The following is a 23,857-nucleotide window of genomic DNA, read 5'->3' as shown; positions in this document are numbered from 1 at the left end:
ATGGCTAACGTTAGCTGTGATGCTAGCGTAGCCGTGTGAGCGGTAATAATGAAGGAAGAATTAATTAATTCCAAAGAAAAACAGCAGGGGGTCCATCGTCTGGCGGTGCTTTGGCTTCAAGTGGGAATATGTTGAACAGACAACCGTAATTTGTCAAGTGTGGGGCAAAAGCGTTGTTATAAAAAGTAGCATTACTGCTAATATGTAGCATCATTTGAAAAGTCCCCTGCTAGAAAATGAAGAGTGTTTGAAACTCTGCATGTCAACATCTCCATTGTGTATTATTCAAACTCACCTAATTCAGCTGGCTAGTTGTTATCAAGAGTACTAAAACCCTTTTCAACATGAATCTGACAACTAAGTAGGCTAAATAACTTTAAACTTTAATACATGCTCGGATAAGGCCAGTATCGGCCAGTATCGGTATCGGATCGGAAGTGCAAAAACAACATCGGTATCGGATCGGAAGTGCAAAAACCTGGATCGGGACATCCCTAAAATCCACCCATAACTTTTTGAGCTATCTTACTAACCATCTCCATCTCCGGCTTACTAGATGCCATATGTCAGCCTAGAGGAGCTTTTGTAACCTGTAACCTGTTTTGAAAAAGTTTTGAGACTTTTGATACCAAAATAAAAGATTGCGAGAATTGGTTTCAGTCGAAAATCGCGTGGAAACGATACTGAATCGAGTCGTCACCCAAAGAATCGGAATTGAATCTGAAGTTGTTGTAAGATTCACATACTAACTGAGGTGCTGAAAAAAAATTCACACGATTCAAATTTTTCTGAATTCAAAATAGGTTTTTTGGGGCCCTAAAAAAAGATGTTGTTTGTGGACCCATTTCATTGTTTAATATTACTCGTGTAGAGCTTGGACTGACTGCAGACTAGTGTGTATTGTAATACAGTTGTCCATTACTACATTGCACTTTGAAGTTTACAGCTTGAAAACGGGACTATGTGGGTGTTATTTCATGTCCAAAGAGTTTTCTTAATGTTAAAAAACATATTCAGCAAGTTGTTAAGTTTTTTAGGTGCTATCTATGAAAATATTACATTTACAATTAAAAACAAAGGCTTGCAACCCATTAACAGCAATAAATGCGAGTTGGCTGTATTACTCTTGGTGACTACAAATAGATTCGGCTATGGGAGCTTTAGTGTGTGCATGAAAGACACAACCAACAAAAATGCAGTTCAAGTACATTTATAATAAGCTATTAAAGAAATACTGTATTATTTTTTTTGTTATGTATGCAAATGTAAAGATTTGTATTTACTATAAATAATCAGGTATGACCAATTAAGAAAATGACTACATTGACAACTACTATTCAGTTTAATGTGTTCAAGAGTCATGTTTTTATATTTCAGATAATGTCCAAAGTTTATATGAAAAGGTAAAAAAGTAGGTTGATAAGGGAAAAACAAAAGTGTTCGATATCACAGTAAATCCAATTCAAAACTGCTATGCCGCTTAGGCGATAATTGTACAAGTAAACACAACACAACAGATGGGAAAAACTATGAAAAAACAAGTTTTTTAATATCATCGTACATAGTGATTTTTTAATGTTTTTTATTTTCATTCCATGTTTTACTGCATGCTACCTTTGTTGATGAGTGGTGTTATTTCCCCTGTATTTTTTGTGATGATTTTTGAAATGTCGGTGCCACTATATACTGTATGTCTATGAGTTGAATAGGATCCCAACGGAAACAAGACCGCAAGGACTATATTGGACGGACCTGTTAGACAAAGTATTTTAAATGTAAATGTGCTGTTTTACATGTTTTCTTAAAATATATTCAATCAATCAATCTTTGGGTAAACGGTTCAGCTACAATATAAACGTAAATAGTATGGTCATTATAGAAATAGGCCGTTCAAAGCCATACTAAATGATCAATTACCTCCCTGGGCTTTTGAATGGACGTGGCCGCAATAATGTTAAACCAAACTAAAACTATTACAAAGGACATGTTGACTCACCGCTGAATAAAAGTTTAGCAGAAACTAAGTGTAACTGAATCCATGAGGTCATTCAGTCCATCAAAGTAGAACAAGCAGAGCACGATGACCACGTTGATGAGGCGTGAATCTTTGGGCACCTAACAATTTGATCCGATTCTTGGGGTGACTATTCGATTCAGAATCGATTCTTGATTTATATTGATTCTCGCAGTGTATTATTTAGAATAAAAAAACTTTTTCAAAACAAGTTACAAATTAGAAAAGCTCCTTCTGGTTGCATTGAGATGGCCTAAAAATGTTATTATTATTATTATTAAAAAAAAAAAAAGTTTTGTTTTTTTTAATCGATTTTTGAATATTATGAATTGTTTTAGAATTGGGAAGAAAAAGAATCGCGATTCGGATGTGAACCGATTTTTTTTTGTGCTACTGGAGTGTTTATGCCAGGGGCTGGCCCTTGGTTGAAGTACAATTTGGTTTTTGTCTGACTTTTCAGAACAGATTCCTAACTAAAAAAGAGCTACCATTGTCATACTTCTGCTCTGGCATAAGCAGGTACTATTTCGAGTAGCTGGTTAGACAGGGTTCCAAGCTGATAGAGTAAACCACCGCTGGTCACTCTTGGTCGGTCACTTGAGATTAGCTCTGGACGCTACAAATATATAATGCCAAAGGTTGACTCCTGGTGGCCAGGCCTTTTCAGAATAATTGTGAGGAATGCGACCAACCCAACAATTCCCCTCTTCTTCTATAAACCTACTGAAGCCATTCCAAGTGTTTTTATAAATAGGCATTTCTCTCCAATTGGAAGTGAAATGTAAGACTAGTTTGTATTCAAACTGGATTAGGTACAGTACAATATAAAATCCAGAAAGTCTGCATAAATGCTTGTTATTTCCAAAGGAGTCAAGAGTGGTCGATGCTTATCCAGGGGTGAAAACTCCACTGGCACGTGTGAAATCTTTGGCTGGTGTCCTGTGGAGAGACCGTTTAAACCACAGTAAGGAGACATATTTGTATTTTTCTTCAGTTAAATCCATTTTTATCGTATATTATTTCTGCAATTTTTTTGTGATTTTTTTATTTTAATTTTACCAAAAGGTCTCTGCTGACAAACGTAGAGAACTTTACTATCTACATCAAGAATTTCATAGTGTTTCCTAAATTCACATTTTCAAAGTAAGTCCTGTAGACGCTAAGCGCGCGTATCCAACAAGGTCTATACAAACTGTGCTTTTCCTGACTGTTAGGTCTAACATTCTGGACACAACGGACCAGTCCTATTTGAAGAAATGCAGATATGATGAGAAGCTTCACCCCTACTGCCCCATCTTTCGCTTGGGAGATCTCACCTTGAGAGCTGGATACAACTTCAGTGACATGGCAACATTTGTATGCACCGTTACCATTATTCTTCTATTTATCACACCGTGTCCGCAATTGATATTGGTATTTTGCACCAGGGGGGTTCAATTGGCATCCATATTAAGTGGGACTGTGACCTGGACAAAGGTTACTCCAGCTGTCACCCACAGTACCACTTCACCCGCCAGGACATCAGCGCGTCCAACAATGCGATCGCAGTGGGATTCAACTTCAGGTTAGACTTGATTTACGAATACAAATATTTCACTTTAAACAACAGAAGATGATCTTTGCGACTTTATTCATGATGGTTCAATGGTTCTTCCAGACATGCTCGCTATTATAAAAATGCAGCAGGGGAGAGTTACCGATCTCTATTCAAAGTCTACGGCGTGCGATTCAACATCATGGTGAATGGGAGGGTAGGCAAAATGCGTCTCTTATGCGTCCATCACTTTGACATATTTAGTGGTCAAATTTAAGTCCTGTTTGGCACCTTTTTTTTTTGGCCAGTACAATAAATCACAACACAACCAGTCATACAGTGTTAAGATTTACTTAGAATGTTCTATTCATTTGTCTAAAAAAAATAATAATACTTGAACTGAATTCAAATATACTTTTTAAATACAATTTTTGCATAATTTTTTGTTGTGAAAAATAAATCTCAGTTAAGAATTCAAATGTAGAAATGATATTACAATATAACCTAACGTCTTTTTATATTTGTATCGTATATATATATATATATTTCTTTAATTTAAAGATAAAAAAAAAAAATACCTTGAGCCACATCTTTCAAGCCCAACTTTAATGTATAAAACCTTGAATTCCTCTGTGGTCCATAGGCTGGAATGTTCAGCATTGTGCCCACAGCCATCAATGTTGGTTCAGGTTTAGCTTTAATGGGTGCGGTAAGTAAAATCTCTCATTGTTTTGAATTTTGATTTAATTAATTTTATACACTGCCACATCACCAAAGGTGACACTTTTTTTAAATTTAATATAGGGAGTATTCCTTTGTGACATGATCCTTCTCTACCTCATGAAGAATGGCACGGCCTATCGGCAGAGGAAGTTTGAAGGGTATGTTTCAGCTGCAGCTTTGGAAAAGGAGGCGTCTACTGATAAAGCGTTAATACTCATTTGGTGTTTGTGTATGTTGTGTCTCCACAGACAGTTGGCGAGTGAAGATGTCAACACTACGAATGTAACAATACCAAAATCTCATGATACGATATTGTCAGGGTATTAAGGCCACGGTACGATATTATTGTGGTATTGTCCAAAATAAAAAGACTGGTAAACATGTTACAGTGTGTAAAATGAAGTGACAGGAATGTTTAGGATAAAAACACTTACTGAAGCCAAACACAAACATGATGCTCAAATGTTCTAATCATATTTATTATTACAAACATGTATTTTTAAGTGCAAAGAATTGCGTGGGACCATCCACTGTTTTTAAACAAATATTTAAAATAAAACTTACAGTTGAGTGTCTTTAAACTGACAATGTAAAAACTTGCCCCACTGGCTTCAAATACATTTTCCAGGTGATGGTTTATCAAGAAGCTTCTCATATTACTCGTATTCCCTGCGGTGCGCCCTGCCCGCGCTTCCACCGGGCGCTTTCCCTCTGTGCGGTGCGCCATAACCGGCTCTGTGTCGGCTCGGAAGCGCTCGTGACAAAGGTGGCGTGCTTTGCAGTAGCAGACTTTCTTACCTTCGCCACAGAGGGTATGTTTTCATCTAGGTTTGTTTGTCTGTTTGTTAGCAACATAACTCAAAACGTTATGGGCTGATATTGATAACATTTTCAGGAAACGTCCGGAAAAAACTATTCCTCTTATATAATACAAAAATACACTTCTCCCGCATGCCTCCTTTTTTTCTCCCATTTACGGCGTTCCACCAGCGTTTGCCAGTGCCGTGCTGCGCTGAGGGTTTAGGGAGATGTAGTTTCTTTTCAGACCGGGCCAACGCAAAAGTGCCAGAAATAAACTACACTCACCAACAGTGTTGGGACTAACGCGTTACTAAGTAACGCGTTACTGTGACGCCGTTAGTTTCGGCGGTAATTAGTAATCTAACGCGTTATTTTTTTATATACAGTAACTCAGTTACCGTTACTGCATGATGCGTTACTGCTTTATTTTACGTTATTTGTATGTAGTATCGGCTAGAAACTGAAGATCTGAGTGTGTTTTATTGGAGCGCTCCGGTGGAAAAGAAGAGGCGTGCTTTCCCCCACCCACAGAAAGCACGCCTCCCCGCAGGGGAGACGTTCCTCCAGAGCCGTACTTCAGGTCTAACAACCTTCACTTTACCCGGAAGAGGGTCTTTACAGCTGAGGGTGAATGACGAGCCCGGCGGTTTGTTGCAACTTTGTGACTTTATTGTACGCAGCCATCCACCAAGCTAGAGCACCTACACGCACTCACTGTCGCCGCTCCCTCACTTCTCTCGCCCACTCACTCACTGACGTCACTCACCTCTCATGCTGTCATATCTTAAAGGGCCACACACACACACACACACACACACATACGCTACTCTCATAACAACTAACAAGACATCATGGCGAAGCCAGAAGTCGAGTTTTTTAACATGGAGACGATTCTCAATACTTTTCTTTTGTCGAGCACAAAGAAAATAACATTTTAGTTAAATGTAAGTTGTGTCTTGGATCAAAGATCCTATCTACTTAGAGTTAAAGTGAAAGTGCCATTATGTTGCAGCTATTTAAAATACAGTAGTTTTGTCAATTTTTTCTGGCCTGAAATAAATTGGCCCTTTGAAACATATCTTTGTCTTTGTGTGTTGTATGTAGACCACATTGCTTTCTGAGTTCAGTGATGCAAATGCATGTCAAGTTGATCAACAGATTGTATTATTCTCCAGTGCAATAACAGTACTGAAATGAAGGCTAAAAGGGCATTAATGGGAGCCTTAAAAAAAGGGGGGGGGAAAAGAAGTAACTAAGTAGTTACTTTTCACAGTAACGCATTACTTTTTGGTGTAAGTAACTGAGTTAGTAACTGAGTTACTTTTGAAATAAAGTAACTAGTAATTGTAACTAGTTACTGGTTTTCAGTAACTAACCCAACACTGCTCACCAAGTTTTTGTTTGATACTGTTATGCGTCACGGCATTATTGTGAGGATTTTGAAACCGCAATATTACAGTATCTACTATACCGCTCCCTCACCTCTCTCGCCCACTCACTCACTGACGTCACTCACCTCTTATGCTGTCATATCTTAAAGGGCCACACACACACACATACGCTACTCTCATAACAACTAACAAGACATCATGGCGAAGCCAGAAGTCGAGTTTTTTAACATGGAGACATTCTCAATACTTTTCTTTTGTCGAGCACAAAGAAAATAACATTTTAGTTAAATGTAAGTTGTGTCTTGGATCAAAGATCCTATCTACTTAGAGTTAAAGTGAAAGTGCCATTATGTTGCAGCTATTTAAAATACAGTAGTTTTGTCAATTTTTTCTGGCCTGAAATAAATTGGCCCTTTGAAACATATCTTTGTCTTTGTGTGTTGTATGTAGACCACATTGCTTTCTGAGTTCAGTGATGCAAATGCATGTCAAGTTGATCAACAGATTGTATTATTCTCCAGTGCAATAACAGTACTGAAATGAAGGCTAAAAGGGCATTAATGGGAGCCTTAAAAAAGGGGGGAAAAAAGAAGTAACTAAATAGTTACTTTTCACAGTAACGCATTACTTTTTGGTGTAAGTAACTGAGTTAGTAACTGAGTTACTTTTGAAATAAAGTAACTGGTAATTGTAACTAGTTACTGGTTTTCAGTAACTAACCCAACACTGCTCACCAAGTTTTTGTTTGATACTGTTACGCGTCACGGCATTATTGTGAGGATTTTGAAACCGCAATATTACAGTATCTACTATACCGTTACATCCCTAGCTGACAAAGCTTACAAATAAGACCAAACAGTCTGATCAATCTCTGAGCTTTTTACGTGGTGTTCTTATAAGACGATGAAGATGCCCTTGACGTTCTCTAATCTCATTATTGTTGTTCTACTGTCCTTTAATCATATGTGAATGAATAGATTGAATTTTTAAAAAAAGGGATTCTTTTTCTATTCAATATTCTTCAATGAACATGGAAATGTAAATAGAATGACAAGAAAAAATCCTAATGTATTTTAAAGTGTTTCACAACGCAACTTAATTGTTGTGCAGTTAGATTGATTCTTGTAAAGTTACTCATTTATTCAAGTTATTGTATAATAAAATTACCAATTTATTCATGTCAAATTATGATATTTTCTCATATTACTATTATAACAGGTTTACATCTTACAAATTACGGTTATCAGATTTTTCCTTGTGAAATTAAAACTATAATTTAGTCAAATTCCAACCTTTTGAAATATACCAGCCTTTATTCTTGTGAATTTATTTTTATTATTATTAAATTAACAAATTATCTGAGTCAAATCTTGACATTTTTTCGGAATGATTTTACTTTTTTCTGTACAATTACAACCTTTTGAAATGAAACTTCAGACTTTATAAATCACATTTTATGGGGGTGAAAATACAAATGTGTTAAAGTCAAATTATGAAATAAAAAAATAACCCTACAATTTTTTTTTTGGTACAAATACGCCCTTTTGAAATAATTTGCAAAACTAAGGCTGTGAAATTGTATTTTGTAAAATTACAAAATCTATTTCAGTCAAATTATGACCACAGACTTTATTCTTGTAACGTATATTTTTAAAATGATAAAACTGTCAATGTATTTTAGTCAAATCACAATAATTTTTGTAATGATTTTTTTCTTTCCAACTATAACCTTTTTAAATTACAGCTTTACTCTTGTAAAATACAATGTTTTTGTAATAGCAAAATTAATAGCTTATTAAAGTAAAATACTGACATTGTCTAATAATTGTATTTTTTTTTTTTCTGAACAATGACAATCTTTTGAAATAACAGATTTTATTCTTGTAAAATCATATATATAAAAAAATATTGTAAAATTATCAATTTATTTGAGTCAAATTGTAAAATGTTCTCATATTACTAATTTTTTTCAGTACAATTATGACTTTTTGGACTATGATAGACTTTCATGTGAAATAAATAGAGTTGTTTGCACTGTCCACGTTAGCCGCCAGATGGCAGTAGTGTGTTGAACATTTTAAAATGTCTTTTGTGCCAATTCCAACTTTGATCACAGGGTCAGTTGCTATGTAGAGTGGCGATTTCTGTCATTTTCATCAGACTGCATTGCAAAATGATTACTCCCCCAACCCCTCTTCCTCTCACGCGAGATCCATCCAGGAATGGGGCCATATGAATGCCTTCCTGGTTGGTTACATTTGTATTTGTTATATCACAACTTTATAAAATGACAACTTTTTCTTGTATTATTATTCTCTGACAGTTTTATTTTTTTATATTAGGATTCAATTGTGTTCTTGTGGCATTTTGAAGGCAATGAAGATTCCCACCTATAAATAAGTAAACAATTTAAAAAAGCAAGTACTCCACAAAAGCAAACAAGTCTAACAGCTAACAAGATGTGTATCTTAATCCACAGAATATTTGTGTTCTTTTGTTTTTGAGCAATAAAACTTGTTTGTAACCCACACCCGTCTTGGAAAAGGGCTTAGAAGAAAAGCATCATATCTGATATGCACATGTTCCAGTAAGTGGAAAATAGGATTAAAAAAAAGAAAGAAACAAGTGTTATTCAAGCGCACAAGGAAGTGAATTTGGGACTTGATAATGTGTACGTGCCACTATAAAAGGTGATGCCACACAAGACACACACATTCTTCGAGAACATGAAGGTCCTGCTGGTCACACTGATGCTTCTGCTGCTGTGTAGCACTCCAGGTGAGACACGCTTGCTTGACTCCCCAAAATATAGGAAAACGTCAAATTTTCTTGTCAGCTTGTTTCACCCAATTCTATTTACTTATTAAAACAGTAAAAAGGTAGTGTACACATCAAATTTAATTCAATATGAATTAAAAAAATAATATTTTTTGTGATTTTTTTTTTTGTCACACCATTGTAATATGGTAGTTATATAGTGTTTTTATTTGCGTGCGAGTTCACTATGACATTGGATCAACTTGATATTTTTGTGTTAAACCCACAACATGCAATTGTGTGGAAGAGGTTGTCAAAGTATTGAAATAAAAAAGCAGTTTTTACTTTGTCTTGATAGAATATTATATTCATCAATAAAATATTGATTACATTGAACTTTTTAGGGTATTACTCTGGTTCTTTCCTATTTAAAAATTTTAACTGCATAAAAATGTAGTATATTCCAGAAAAATATCTGACTAATGTTAACCCCCAAAGGAGACTCATTTGCTTTATTGTGTTATGTAAATATTGATGTCTCGCATTTATTTTTCTCTTTACTGATGTTTAATCATATTCATTCATTATATTATTTATAATTGATATATTATTTAATTTTAATTATCATGAGCTCTTTTTATTGTCTGGCTCAGAAAAATCAGATGCTTCTACTGCCTTACAGTGTTTTTTCTTTGTTTCAGTAACGGTATAGGGGCGGTATAGCTCGGTTGGTAGAGTGGTTGTGCCAGCAACTTGAGGGTTCCAGGTTCGATCCCCGCTTCCGCCATCCTAGTCACTTCCGTTGTGTCCTTGGGCAAGACACTTTACCCACCTGCTCCCAGTGCCACCCACACTGGTTTAAATGTAACTTAGATATTGGGTTTCACTATGTAAAAGCGCTTTGAGTCACTAGAGAAAAGCGCTATATAAATATAATTCACTTCACTTCAGTAACCGAATAAGGCTACTTATAAAGAGCATATATTATTGAGAAAAAAGGTTAATAGAATTTTGCTGTCCCAGTGCTCACACTCAAATGCTACACCTGCCATGGTGATGACGAAGATAACTGCATCACGCAGACGGAGTGCCCGCAAGATTGGACTTTCTGCAGAACCTTCTACGATGGTATGTACAAGACGACGTCTCATGAAGTAGATTCAGTGCAAACACAGACATAAATGTGCATATGCATACACACATCTTTGTCTTTGTGCAGGGAATCAACTCCACAGAGAATGTGTAGAGGATTGCGATGACACACTGCCATTTACATCCTGCTGTACAGAGGACCTTTGCTAGGCTCCGCAGGTCATCCTTCACATTCTAATGGATGAAAGCAGCGTGTCATTCACATGATGTGCTTATCTGAGGACAATCATTCGTCCCTATATGCTACTCTAACCAAATTTCATTAATTGTCTTTTCTCGTTACAATTTGATTTATCATCTCACAGCCATGATTTCTTTTCAATGAATCTGCTCTGCAAACACACACACACTCACGTAATCCCTCTGTGATGTTGCTTAGTGGGTCAACTGATTTCTATGTGGGTCGCTGTCTGTCACACGGCAATGTTGATGCCAAACTGCTGTCATAATAAAAAGACAACATTCTAATCTCATTGTCTTTCTACTGTACTCTGATCACTTGCAAAGGAATAAATTGGATATTTTGAATAAGAGATTGTTTTTTATTTCAGTATCCTTCAATGGTCCTGAAAATGTTAATAAATAGAATGACGAAAATCATGTGTTGGCCCTGCGATGGGGTGGTGACTTGTCCAGGGTGTACCCCGCCTTCCACCCGAATGCAGCTGAGATAGGCTCCAGCACCCCCCCCCCAACCCCCCGCGACCTCAAAAGGGACAAGCGGTAGAAAATGGATGGATGGATAATGTAATAAAAATTTCTCATATTGCAACTTATTCTTGTACAGCTACGATATTGATTCTTGTAAAGTTACTAATTTATTCAGGCCAAATTATGACATTTTGTAAAAATTAAACATTTTATTTTTGTATAATTTTTGGGAAAAAGGCAAATTGCCCAATTACTCAAATTATGACTTTCTGAATATTCAACAGATTTTATTATTTTAAAATGATTGTAAAATCACTAATTCAAGTCAAATTATATTTTTTTAACCACAATTATGCCATTTTGAAATATAATACTTACATCTTGCACAATTATAGTTATGAGATTCTTTCTTGTAAAATTTAAAATACATCTCAGTCAAATTAAGACCTTTTGAAATATAACCAACTTTATTCTTGTAAAATGTAGCTTGGGGGTAAAAATCTAAATTTATTTGAGAAAAATTATGACTTTTTCCGTACAATTCCACCCAATTGTAACGTAACAGACTTTAAACAATATTTTGAAATTGTATTTAATCTTCTTATTCTTAAAATATTACACTTTTTTTCTGGTCAATAAACAACGTTTTAAATGACAGACATTATTCTTGTTGAATTATAAAAACATTTATATTATAATTACCAATTTAGTTGGGTCAATTATAATATTAAGGTTTTTTATGTCAAATTACAACCTTTTGAAATATAACAGACATTGTTCTTGTAAAATCATATTCTTTTGAGGTTAGAACAAAAATGTATTTCAGTCAAATCATTAAATTATATTTTTTAAATAATTAAAACATTTTTTCGGTACAAGAACGCCCTTTCGTACTATTGCAAAACTACGGCGATTAATTTTTTTTGTAAGATTACAAAATATATTCCAGTCAAATTATGACTTTTTGAAATATAACAGACTAATTTACAGAATTACCAATTGATGAGAGACAAATCGAAAAATTTTTTTGTAATAGTATTACATTTTTCTGTACAATTACAACTTTTTTTTTTTTTTAAATACTGACTTTATTATTTGTAAAAGAAAATGTCAACAATTATTGTAGAATTACGGATTATTTTCAACAAAATTTGTCAAATTATGATTTTTTTTCATTTTACTACTTTTTTTCTGTACAATTACAACCTTTTGATTTATAATAGACTTTCGTGTGAACTGACTTTTTTCTTATGATAGTACAAGTTTATTCCCCTGTCATTATGGTTTTATTCTTGTGATTTTTTTTACACTGTAACCCAACAGTCTTTGGTAACACAAGTAAAATGTGCAACTGACACAACCGGCTTGTATTGAAAACATTGTACACAGAGAAAGAAAAACAAAAACAAAACATAAAGGAAGTAAAACTCGTTGGACAATTTCATTGACTTGCTTATTCTGCAACAAAATACTCGAAATGTTTTCCATTATCGCATGAGAAAGACAAACAACAAAAGCAAATGTCAAAGTGAAACCAAAAACTACCTGTAACATTCCACCACATTGTTTTTAGTAGACAGTGAGAACGCAAAGCAGTAAAAACAACACTTGTAATACAGCGGCTCTCAACTTCAGTGATACATCTATCCATCCATTCATCCATTTTCTACCGCTTGTCCCTTTTGGGGTCGCGGGGGGTACTGGAGCCTATCGAAGCTGCATTCGGCGGGAGGCGGGGTACACCCTGGACAAGTCGCCACACTTATGTGAATTATCCTTGCCAAATACAGTTTGCTCATGAACAGCGGCCATCCAGCCCGACACACACATCGTTGAACAAAGCAAAACCTTATGTCTTGTGTGTGTTCGCGTGAGTGGCCGCTCCCTACGGCAGCCATGTCAAAGCCCGAATGGAGACCTTTTGACCTCAGCGTGAAATATAAAACAATTTATGATCATCACCCTAATGGAGGACTGCAGGTCTATATCTGCCAATAAACATGTCCTCAGACGACACGCTAGCTGACCTCCATGTTGATGTTGAATGGAGCTGCATTCCCACGTCACGCCATCATTCCGCTTGTATGTGCGCCTATCACGGTAAAATATGGGTCATACGTGTTAATCCGTGCAGCTGCTTCTTCTCATTAGGGCAGCTCAGACTACAGAGGTGCACCGCTGATGGATTAATGGGCAGCTGTGGAGGAGTAACCTTTGCTCCCTGTGTGGGTAAAGCAGTTAATATTGTTTCACTGCCTTACATTAACAATACCTAAACTTAAAATACAACCTGTAATTAAGAGCAGGTGAGTCCAAAATGTGACCTGGGGTCCATTTTCATCATCCATCTTGTGAATGAGTGATTGTATGGCACCACGGAAACATACGTAATAACTGGACAGTAGGGATGGCAATTTAACAATAAGTCCTGATTCGATTACGATTAGTTTCAGCATCGATTCTCGGTTTAAACCCATTGTTGCAATATATTATTTGTAGGGATGTCCGATAATATCGGGCTGCCGATATTATCGGCCGATAAATGCTTTAAAATGTAATATCGGAAATTATCGGTATCAGTTTCTAAAAGTAAAATGTATGACATTTTAAAACGCCGCTGTGTACACGGACGTAGGGAGAGGTACAGAGTGCCAATAAACCTTAAAGGCATTTCCTTTGCGTGCGTGCCGTCCGAGTCACATAATATCTACCGGCTGTTCTCATCACAAATTGATGCAAGGCATACTTGGTCAACAGCCATACAGGTCACACTGAGGGTGGCCGTATAAACAACTTTAACACTGTTACAAATATCCGCCACACTGTGAACACACACCAAACAAGAATGACAAACACATTTCGGGAGAACATCCGCACCGTAACACAACAGAACAAATACCCAGAATCCCTTGCAGTACTAACTCCTCCGGGACGCTACAATATAAACCCCCCCGCTACCCCACCTCAACCCTGGCCACCTCAACCTCCTCATAGTCTCTCTCAGGGAGAGCATGTCCCAAATTCCAAGCTGCTGTTTGGATAGATAGATGGATAGTACTTTATTGATTCCTTCAGGAGAGTTCCCTCAGGAAAATTAAAATTCCAGCAGCAGTGTACAGAATTGAGATCAAATTTAAAAAGTAAAAAGTAAATAATGGGGGTATAAATGGAAACAGAGTAGAAAAATATTACAATAAGAATAAAAATATAACAGTAAAATAAGAATATAACAAGAGAAACTAGGAAGTAGTGACCATGTTATGAAAAAGTATTGCACTGTTATTGTTTTGAGGCATGTTAAAAAAAATAATGCAGTTTGTGACTTCAATAATAAATATGGCAGTGCCATGTTGGCATTTTTTTCCATAACTTGAGTTGATTTAGTTTGGAAAACCTTGTTACATTGTTTAATGCATCCAGCGGGGCATCGCAACAAAATTAGGCATAATAATGTGTTAATTCCACGACTGTATATATCGGTATCGGTTGATATCGGTATCGGTAATTAAGAGTTGGACAATATCGGAATATCGGTTATCGGTAAAAAAAAACATTATCGGACATCTCTAATTATTTGGTATACAAATTATAATAAAACCTTTTCAAAACAGGACATGTTACAAAAGCTCCTCTTGGCATTATACGCACAGCCAGTAAGCATGTAGATTACCTAAAAAAAGTTTGTTTTTAAAAATGGTTTTAAAAACAATTTAAATAGAAAATATATTAAGAATACATTTTTTTGGAGCACTCCTACTGGACAGACTAAAATATTGGGGAACTGTACCAGACAAATTTATGAGCTCCTAGTCAAATCAGCAGAGGGCAATTAATGCGTTTCCTGAGACATCGTAGGGATTTGTGTCATTCTGCACTGCAGATGAGTTAATTGCGTTACATTTTGTAATCATATTAATAATGATGATGGATTAATGCGCATTAAAGCGTAGGGATGGGTACCAAATTTTGTATTTTTAGCGACCCCGAAAGGGACAAGCGGTAGAAAATGGATGGATGGATATTTGTACCTACTGAAATCCCTCGGTTTGAGTACCGATTCACGTAAAATCAAACGGTAAACATCATTAGGAGACATAGAATCAAACATGGCATCAGACATGGCATCAGTTTCCACATACGCTGATGACACACAGTTGTGCATTGCCTGATGACACAGTTTTTAACTGCATTGTAGATATCAAGTCAAGGATGGCAGTTAATATACTACAGCTCAACCAGGACAAAACAGAGGTTTTAGTTATAGGCCCTGAAGGCCATAGGGAGAAACCTTTACAAAAATTACAATATTTTAAAACCAACACAATCTATAAAAAATCTGGGCGTAATTTCTGACAATGAGCTGACTTTAATCCCACACATTAAGAGTATGACAAAACATTTTTTATAGGCCAACACGGAGGTGCTAATGCATGTTTTTATTTCCTGAGACTATTGTAATGTCCTGCAGCAGCCTAAGCAAAGAAGCACAGACTTCCCTCTTCCCGGCAACTTCGTCCAGCTCCTCCTAGGGGATTTTGAGGCGTTACCAGGCCAGCCGGGAGACATAGTCCCCCCAACGTGTCCTGGGTCTTCCCCATGGCCTCCTACTGATCGGACGTGCCCTAAACACTTCCCAAGGGAGGCATTCGGGGGGCATCCTGACCAGATCCCCGAACCACCTCATCTGTGGAGGAGCAGCGGCTTTACTCTGAGCTCCTCTCGAATGACAGAGCCTCTCACCCTATCTCTAAGGGAGAGCCCCGCCACCCGATGGAGGAAACACAGTTTGGCCGTGATCTTGTCCTTTCGGTCGCAACCAAAAGCTCATGACAATAGGTGAAGATAAGGACGTAGATCAACCGTTAAATTGAGAGCTTTTTTCACCTCAATGGACCGATGCAGGGTCCGCATCACTGCAGACGCCACACCGATCCGCCTGTCGATCTCACGAACCACCCTTCCCTCACTCATGAACAAGACTCCGAGGTACTTAGAATAGAATAGAATGTACTTTCAGCACCACAGTTCGCTCACAATAGACAGTAACAATAATACATAATAAAATATATATATAATATATTATATATATAATATATAAATAATATAAATATATTCTACATATACTCTACATTTAAGTGCAGTCAAGGAACATATGTATTATACAGTCTGATGGCTGTCGGTATGAAGGACCTCCTGTGTCGTTCCGTGTTGCATTTTGGGAGTCTGAGCCTTCCACTGAACGTGCTCATTCTCCCCGCAAGGTCCGAGTGTAGTGGGTGGGAGGTGTTGTCCATAATGGCTAGGAGTTTTGCTAGACTTCTCCTCTCTGACACCACCGCCAGAGAGTCTAGCTCCACTCCCACCACGTTACTGGCCTCTACCAACTTGTCCAGTCTGTTTGCGTCCCTCGCTCTCAGCCCTTTGCCCCAGCAGGCCACGGCGTACAAGAAGGCGCCCGCCACCACCGACTCGTAGAACATCTTCAACATCTTTGTACAGACGTTGAAGGATCCTAGCCTCCTGAGGAAGTAGAGGCGGCTCTGTCCCTTCTTGTAGAGTGCCTCCGCGTGTTTTGACCCATTCAGCTTGTTGTCCATGTGTACACCGAGGTATTTATAATCGTCAACCATGTCCACATCGACCCCCCTGATGGAAACAGGGGTCGCCGGAGTACTCCTCCTCCTTCCCAGGTCCACAACTAGCTCCTTGGTCTTCGTCACATTAAGCTGGAGGTGGTTCTTTCCACACCATGTGACAAAGTCCTCCACCAGTGCCCTGTATTCCTCATCGTCATCATCCTCAATATACCCCACTATCGCAGAGTCATCAGAAAACTTCTGAAGGTGGCAGGACTCTGACTGATAGTGGAAATCGGTGGTGTAGATGGTGAAGAGGAAGGGGGAGAGGACTGTGCCCTGCAGGGCCCCGGTGTTGCTGACCAGCCTGTCAGACACACAGTCCTGCAGTCGCACGTACTGTGGTCTGTCAGTCAGGTAATCAACAACCCAGGACACCAAGGGTGCCTCCACCTGCATCGTCTCCAACTTCACACCCAGTAGTCCTGGCCGTATGGTATTAAAAGCACTGGAGAAGTCAAAAAACATGACCCTCACACTGCTCGCAGGCTTGTCTAGGTGGGTGTGGGCTCGGTCCAGCAGGTAGATGACTGCATCCTCCACTCCCAGTCGGGGCTGGTAGGCGAATTGGAGTGGGTCCAGATGGGGCTTGACTGTAGGGCGGAGTTGTTCCAGGACCAACCTCTCCATGGTCTTCATGATATGGGAGGTTAGAGCCACCGGCCTGTAGTCCTTCGACGTGCTGGGTCGCGTGCACTTGGGGATGGGGACCACGCATGAGGTTTTCCACAGTGTGGGGACTTTCTTCAGCCTACGGCTCCTCCACCTGGGGAAGATCTCCTCCCCAACTCTTCTTATGTTTTTTTATTATATACATATATTTTTGTTTTATTGTGTCACTTTCTATTTTATTTATTGCTATTATTACTATTATTCTATCAATGTTATGTTTTTATTACCGTAACTTATACATGTATTGTTTATATTTTATTTTTATTTATATTTTATCATATCATATATTTTTTCAGACTATTTTTTAGATGGCGTTAATTTTAGTTATTCTCCAGTGTGGATGCCTCAAAGGTGGCGTTTTTCCTCAATCCTCAGTGCCATGCCATGTTTTGTTTTGTTATTGTCAACAGTGCTTTGTGTGTGTGTTTTCTTCTCTTTTTTTGTGTGAAAAACACTTTGTGTTTGCTACTTGCCTGTCTATGAAAAGTGCTACTGTATATAAATAAAGTTTTGTCTTGATTTACCAATATTTGATACCTAGTTTGCATGTGACTTCATGTCCGGTTTCAGACTCTTGAGGGCAAAGAGGCGTATTGATTGAAGGATTCAAGGGACTTCATTGTCATACCAGCACACATGAGACACAAGCACAACGTAAGCGAGGTCCCAGATACTTGAGTACCATACAGTATGATACCAAAACGCCTCAAGGTAATATTGCAATTTTCCAACAAAACAAGCATGCCTGAAAGAAAGCGCTCGAAAACAAGGCTCTACTGTTCAGGCTAACTTGATGCTAATTTACATTGGATATGCCTTATACTGTAAATGCTACTAACTAGCATTGGCGTTTTTTAAATTTTTAATACCTCCAAATTTGTCAATGAAAACTGCAACTAAAAGATGCATGCTACAGTCAAACAGCTGCTGTGTAATAAGTACAATATTTACAGTACACGCTAAAGACAAGACTGTCACATTCAACTTAAAGGGAAACTGCACTTTTTTATTTTATTTTGCCTATCATTCACAATCATTATGAAAGACATGACTATGGATATTTTTTTTTAATGCATTTAAACTTGTAAATAAACGCAAATAAAAATCCACTTACAGCAGAGCCAATGGGAGCTCCTCTATTTCGTCAATAAAATCCAACAACCATTTAAAAACCGCCAACAATACTTCATTTACATTTCGTGATTTGAATATTAACCAAGTATTAATGATATTGTCATTACAAGCGCTAACACAGACAAACTATTTATATCAATGCCGTGATCACTACTGTGTCCCTATATTTACATGATTGAGTTTACATCGAGTGGTCTGCTGTTTCCTCGCAAGTTTATTCTAGATCATAAATCATGCATCTACCCTGGACATGAGACGTCTGAGTAGATAATCCGACAAGTTGGTACACTTTGACAGCCATTTCGGACCCGAAACTGGCGAGGACGACATGAAGACACTTGTTCCCAAACCCCGTTTCGTCGTGAGGCATTCTTCATCTAAATGAGAATATATGAACATCCCAGCAGTTTTATTATGCTCTCATGAAGACTGCAGTGAGTAATAATCAGTGATGAAGAAAACAACAAAAGGAAACGTTGTGATGCGTTTTTTTAAATTAATGCACCGCGTATGCTTAAAATGATCAAAACACGTAAATACTAAATGTCATTATTAATGTGCCAGTTACAACACTACATATATACTTACATCATGTACATAAAACCTCAATGGACGTGTTTGGATGTTTTTTGAAAGGCTTTATAGGGGGAATTGCGCAGCTCCCATAGGCTCCATTGTAAGCAAACTTTTGATCACAATTATTTAATATTTAGAATGCAGAACAAAAAAACAAAAACATCTATCGTAATGGCTTTCATAATGATTGTGAACGATAGGCAAAATTCCAAAAAAAAGTGCAGTTTCCCTTTAATGCCAATAGACCACTTGACAACAACTTGAACAACACAATTGTCATTATCAGCTCAGTGTTAAATAAAAATAGATTTTATTATTAAACAAATTAATATTTTGTACCACATGAACAAAAGTACTTTTGATATTGTTGCCTCTCTCTAATAAAGCATTATATTTTACAGCCCAACAATTAATAAATTATAAGATATTACACTAATTTTGTTTTTTCACTGCGATCACAAAGCTAACATTGTTAGGGTTTGGTGAGGTGGATCCCAAGGATGCAGAGACGAATTTGTGTTTACAATTGTTCTTCCTTTTATTAGGCGGAAGCACAAGGTAGCAAAACAAAGGCGATGGTGGAAAACACAAAACACACCATGTAAAAAACTACTGAGAGGGAAAAAACACACAAAACTAAAAGCGCTAGACAAGGCTAGGAAAACTATACTTCATGAAAGAAGTAAATAGACTGGATACAAAATAAAACGCTAGACAAGGCTAGGAATAATACGGGCCAACCTGAGATGAAAAGCACACGATGAACTAGTGAGTTCTTTTGGCACGACCAACAGGTTGCAAGCAATGGCAAAGTTCCGGCGCTCACCGGTTGTCAGCAGCCTGGTTAAATAGGCTGTTTTTAATTACAGTCAGGTGTGTGCTGCTGCCTTGCGTCAGCTGCACTCCATACTGTGAACGAGAGAGAGAGTGAACATGGAGTGCAGACAACAGAAATAGGCAAGGACATTTACAGATTACCACAGTACCCCCCCCTCAACGGACGCCTCCTGGCGACCTACCTGGCTTGTCTGGGAATCGAACGTAAAAGTCCTTGATCAAGTCCTTGTCAATTATAAGCGATCTAGAAATCCATGACCGTTCCTCTGGGCCGTACCCCTCCCAGTCCACCAGGTATTGGAAACCCCTTCCCCTTCTTCTCACATCCAAGATGGTGTTTACAGTAAATGCTGGGTGACCATCAACCAGCCTGGGTGGAGGAGGCGGTACCTCCGGAGGACTGAGCGGGCTGGATGAGACAGGCTTGATGCGGGACACGTGAAAAACAGGATGGCACTTGAGAGATCTAGGGAGATGGAGCTTGACTGCAACACGATTGATGATCTTGGCAATGGGGAATGGTCCAATGAACCTGGGAGCCAGTTTCCTAGATTCGGTGGCCAATGGTAGGTCCCGAGACGATAACCAGACCTTCTGTCCCAACAGGTAGTGTGGGGCTGGTGTGCGATGGCGGTTGGCTAAGAGTTGATTCCTGGCCGATGTTCTTCTTAACGCCGCCCTGGTGTTGCGCCAAGCCTGGTGAGCCCGATGTAGGTGTGCAGTAACAGATGGGACGTCGGCACTGGGTTGGGTAGAAGGAAAAACTGGTGGTTGGAACCCATAGGCGACGTGAAATGGAGACAGGCCGGTGGCGGAGCTAATGAGGGAATTGTGAGCGTATTCGATCCATGGGAGATTCTCAGACCAGGTCGAAGGTTGCTGATGACAAGTGCACCGGATGGCTGCCTCCAGGTCTTGGTTGGTCCGCTCGGTCTGTCCATTGCTCTGAGGGTGGTAGCCGGAGGACAGGCTAGGGGAGGCCCCCAGAGATTTGCAGAATGCCCTCCAGACGGCCGAGGAAAACTGTGGTCCTCTGTCGGATACCACATCAGTGGGGATGCCGTGCAGCCGGAAAACGTGGAGCACTAATAATTGGGCAGTTTCAAGAGCTGACGGCAGCTTGGGGAGGGCCACGAAGTGGGCCATCTTCGAGAACCGGTCCACAATGGTCAAGACAGTGTCATTACCCTCGGAGGGGGGTAGTCCTGTGACAAAGTCCACAGCTATGTGTGACCACGGGCGGGAGGGGATGGGTAATGGGTGTAACAGTCCTGCTGGAGCCTGGTGGGATGCCTTGTTCCGGGCGCAGATCCGACATGCTGCCACAAACGCCTTCGTATCTGCCAAAATGGATGGCCACCAAAAACGCTGGGAGAGGACAAAACTGGTGCGACGAATACCTGGATGGCAAGCGATCTTCGACCCATGTGCCCAATCCAGAACGCTGGAGCGGAGCCGAGGAACCACAAACAACCGGCCTGGTGGGCAGCCCCGAGGAGATGTGTCCGACTTCAGGGCCTCCAAGACTTGCCGCTCGATGTCCCACTGGAGTCCCCCAATGACGTGGGTATGGGGAACAATTGGTTCATGTGAAGAATTCTCAAAGGATGAAGAGTAGACACGGGACAGGGCATCGGGCTTCCCATTCTGAGAACCAGGTCGGAAAGTGATGATAAAGTTAAAACGGGTCAGAAATAGTTGCCACCTGGCCTGGCGGGGGTTCAGTCTCTGTGCGGTCCTTAAGTAGGACAGGTTCTTGTGGTCTGTGTAGATGATGAATGGTTGCTCCGCCCCTTCCAGCCAATGTCTCCACTCCTGAAGGGCCAAAATGACCGCCAGAAGCTCCCTGTTGCCAATGTCATAATTTCTCTCAGCAGGGGATAGGCGACGAGAGAAGAAAGCACAGGGGTGCAACTTCTGGTCGGTGGTAGATCTCTGGGAGAGTACGGCCCCTACACCTGAATCAGAAGCGTCCACCTCAACAAAAAATTGGAGAGAACGGTCAGGGTAACACAGAACAGGGGCAGAAGTAAACAACCTTTTCAGCCTCAAGAACGCGGAATTGGCTTCGGGTCCCCATTCAAACGGAACCTTAGTAGAGGTTAGCCTCGTAAGTGGCTCAGCGACGCGACTAAAATTACGAATAAATCGCCTATAAAAATTAGAGAAGCCCAAGAATCTCTGAAGGTGCTTCTTGGAAACCGGAGTGGGCCAATCTACTACTGCTTTTACCTTAGCGGGATCCGGTCTGAGTCTACCCTCCTCAATGATAAAACCTAAGAATGGAATGGAGGATGAGTGAAACTCGCATTTTTCCGCCTTGACGAACAGTTTGTTCTCGAGCAATCGTTGAAGGACTAACCGAACCTGCTGCACATGTTCGTCAAAAGTAGATGAATAAATTAATATATCGTCCAAGTAAACAAAGAGAAAACGACCTGTCATGTCCCGAAAAATGTCATTAATGAAACCCTGAAAAACGCCAGGTGCATTAGTAAGTCCAAAAGGCATGACAAGATACTCAAAATGTCCGAGAGGAGTGTTGAATGCGGTCTTCCATTCATCCCCCTCTCGGATGCGAACAAGATGGTAAGCGTTACGTAGATCGAGTTTAGTAAAAAACCTTGCTGATTGTAATGGAGTAAAAGCTGAATCAAGGAGTGGTAGAGGATACTTATTCTTGATAGTAATCTGATTAAGAGTGCGGTAGTCTATACAAGGCCGTAGGGACTTGTCCTTCTTTTCGACAAAAAAAAATCCAGCGGCTACAGGTGCGGTCGAAGGGCGAATGAGGCCGGCAGCTATAGATGTGTTTATGTATTCTTCTAGTGCTTTGAGTTCGGTGTTAGACACCTTGTACATACGGGTCGATGGTAACGCCGCCCCGGCTAGCAAATCAATGCCACAATCGTAGGGTCGGTGGGGGGGAAGTGAGAGTGCTCTATCCTTGCTAAACACCGCCCTTAAGTCATGGTAGTGCTTGGGCACGTTTGTCAAGTCTATGTTCTCTATAACAGCGGTGGGTGGCGGTGTACGAGATCCTGCTGCGGAACGAAGACAATGTGTGTGGCAGGTTACACTCCAATTAATAATGGCCGAACGAGGCCAGTCTATGTGCGGGTTATGCTTATGTAACCAGGTTAACCCTAGAATGACGGGCGCGGACCGTGATGGCACAACAAGAAACATTATTTTCTCACAATGATTTCCAGACAAGCGCAGGTTGAGTGGGAGTGTCTGGTGGGTTATGCTGGCTAATAGGCGCCCATCAAGAGAATACACCCTCTTGGGCACAAATAGTTTGACAACAGGAATCTTATGGAGTCTCATGAATTCAAAATCCAAAAAGTTATCATCTGCTCCTGAGTCAATGAGAGCGCAAATGTCTATTTGTTGGTTAGACCAAGAAAGAGTACCTTTTAGCTGCATTCTGCCTGCGGCCAACGAAGGAGAACGACGACCTCTGGTGGACGTGTCCTCTGGCGAGTGAGGGCGCACTCGTGGCCGTGCGGCGGGGCGCGGCAGTTCTTTGCAGCGGGAGATGAGATGATCAGCGGCCCCACAGTATAGGCAGAGTTGGAGGTGAACGCGACGTTCCCTCTCGGCGGCGGTGAGTCGGTGGCCTCCCAGTTGCATCGGCTCATCTATCTGCCATGAAGGGGGGTTGTCTTCGAGTTGCTCCGTCTTGCAGATGGCAGGTCTAGCAGGCGCTGATTGGCTGCAAGGTGGGGCTTGTCTTCCTAGTCGATCCCTCCTCTCCTCCAATAGGCGGAAGTCGATTTGCACCGCCAGCTCGATGAGATCATCCAGATTCGTCGGGAGTGACAGCGGGATCATCATGTGACGAATCTCGTCCGCGAGACCCATGAAGAAAGCGTCCAATAGTGCTGAGGGACCCCAGTCACAATCGGCCGCCATGGTGCGGAACTCGATCGCGTAATCCGCGACCCGTCGTGAACCCTGTTGCAGCCGGAAAAGG

General features: G+C 39.8%; 3 protein-coding genes across 7 annotated transcripts in view; 2 read left to right on the top strand and 1 right to left on the bottom strand.

Annotated features, from left to right (window-relative positions):
• Positions 1–6,276, top strand: part of LOC133658228 (P2X purinoceptor 5-like) — a 14,310-nt gene extending 8,034 nt beyond the window's left edge. Inside the window, exons 5-12 of one of the 2 annotated variants that reach the window (XM_062060018.1) lie at positions 2,882–2,978; positions 3,080–3,157; positions 3,229–3,370; positions 3,442–3,578; positions 3,672–3,765; positions 4,192–4,257; positions 4,353–4,429; positions 4,520–6,276. In XM_062060018.1, the coding sequence (XP_061916002.1) occupies positions 2,882–2,978; positions 3,080–3,157; positions 3,229–3,370; positions 3,442–3,578; positions 3,672–3,765; positions 4,192–4,257; positions 4,353–4,429; positions 4,520–4,598 (770 nt within the window). In that variant the 3' untranslated portion in view covers positions 4,599–6,276. The remainder of the gene's footprint in view (positions 1–2,881; positions 2,979–3,079; positions 3,158–3,228; positions 3,371–3,441; positions 3,579–3,671; positions 3,766–4,191; positions 4,258–4,352; positions 4,430–4,519) is intronic. The other variant, XM_062060019.1, reaches the window with a different exon arrangement.
• Positions 1–23,857, bottom strand: part of LOC133658229 (myb-related protein A-like) — a 71,245-nt gene that overhangs the window by 16,682 nt on the left and 30,706 nt on the right. The window lies entirely within an intron of this gene.
• Positions 9,084–10,840, top strand: ly6d (lymphocyte antigen 6 family member D). The gene is made up of 3 exons (XM_062062026.1): positions 9,084–9,241; positions 10,244–10,348; positions 10,440–10,840. The coding sequence occupies exons 1-3, from the start codon at positions 9,157–9,159 to the stop codon at positions 10,520–10,522; spliced, it is 273 nt and encodes a 90-aa protein (XP_061918010.1). The 5' UTR covers positions 9,084–9,156; the 3' UTR covers positions 10,523–10,840.

This window comes from Entelurus aequoreus, linkage group LG10, assembly GCF_033978785.1.
Source record: "Entelurus aequoreus isolate RoL-2023_Sb linkage group LG10, RoL_Eaeq_v1.1, whole genome shotgun sequence".
In the NCBI taxonomy this organism is placed as follows: Eukaryota; Metazoa; Chordata; class Actinopteri; order Syngnathiformes; family Syngnathidae; genus Entelurus; species Entelurus aequoreus.
Note: the sequence above shows the minus strand (reverse complement) of the source record. Positions and strands in the feature narration are given on the sequence as shown.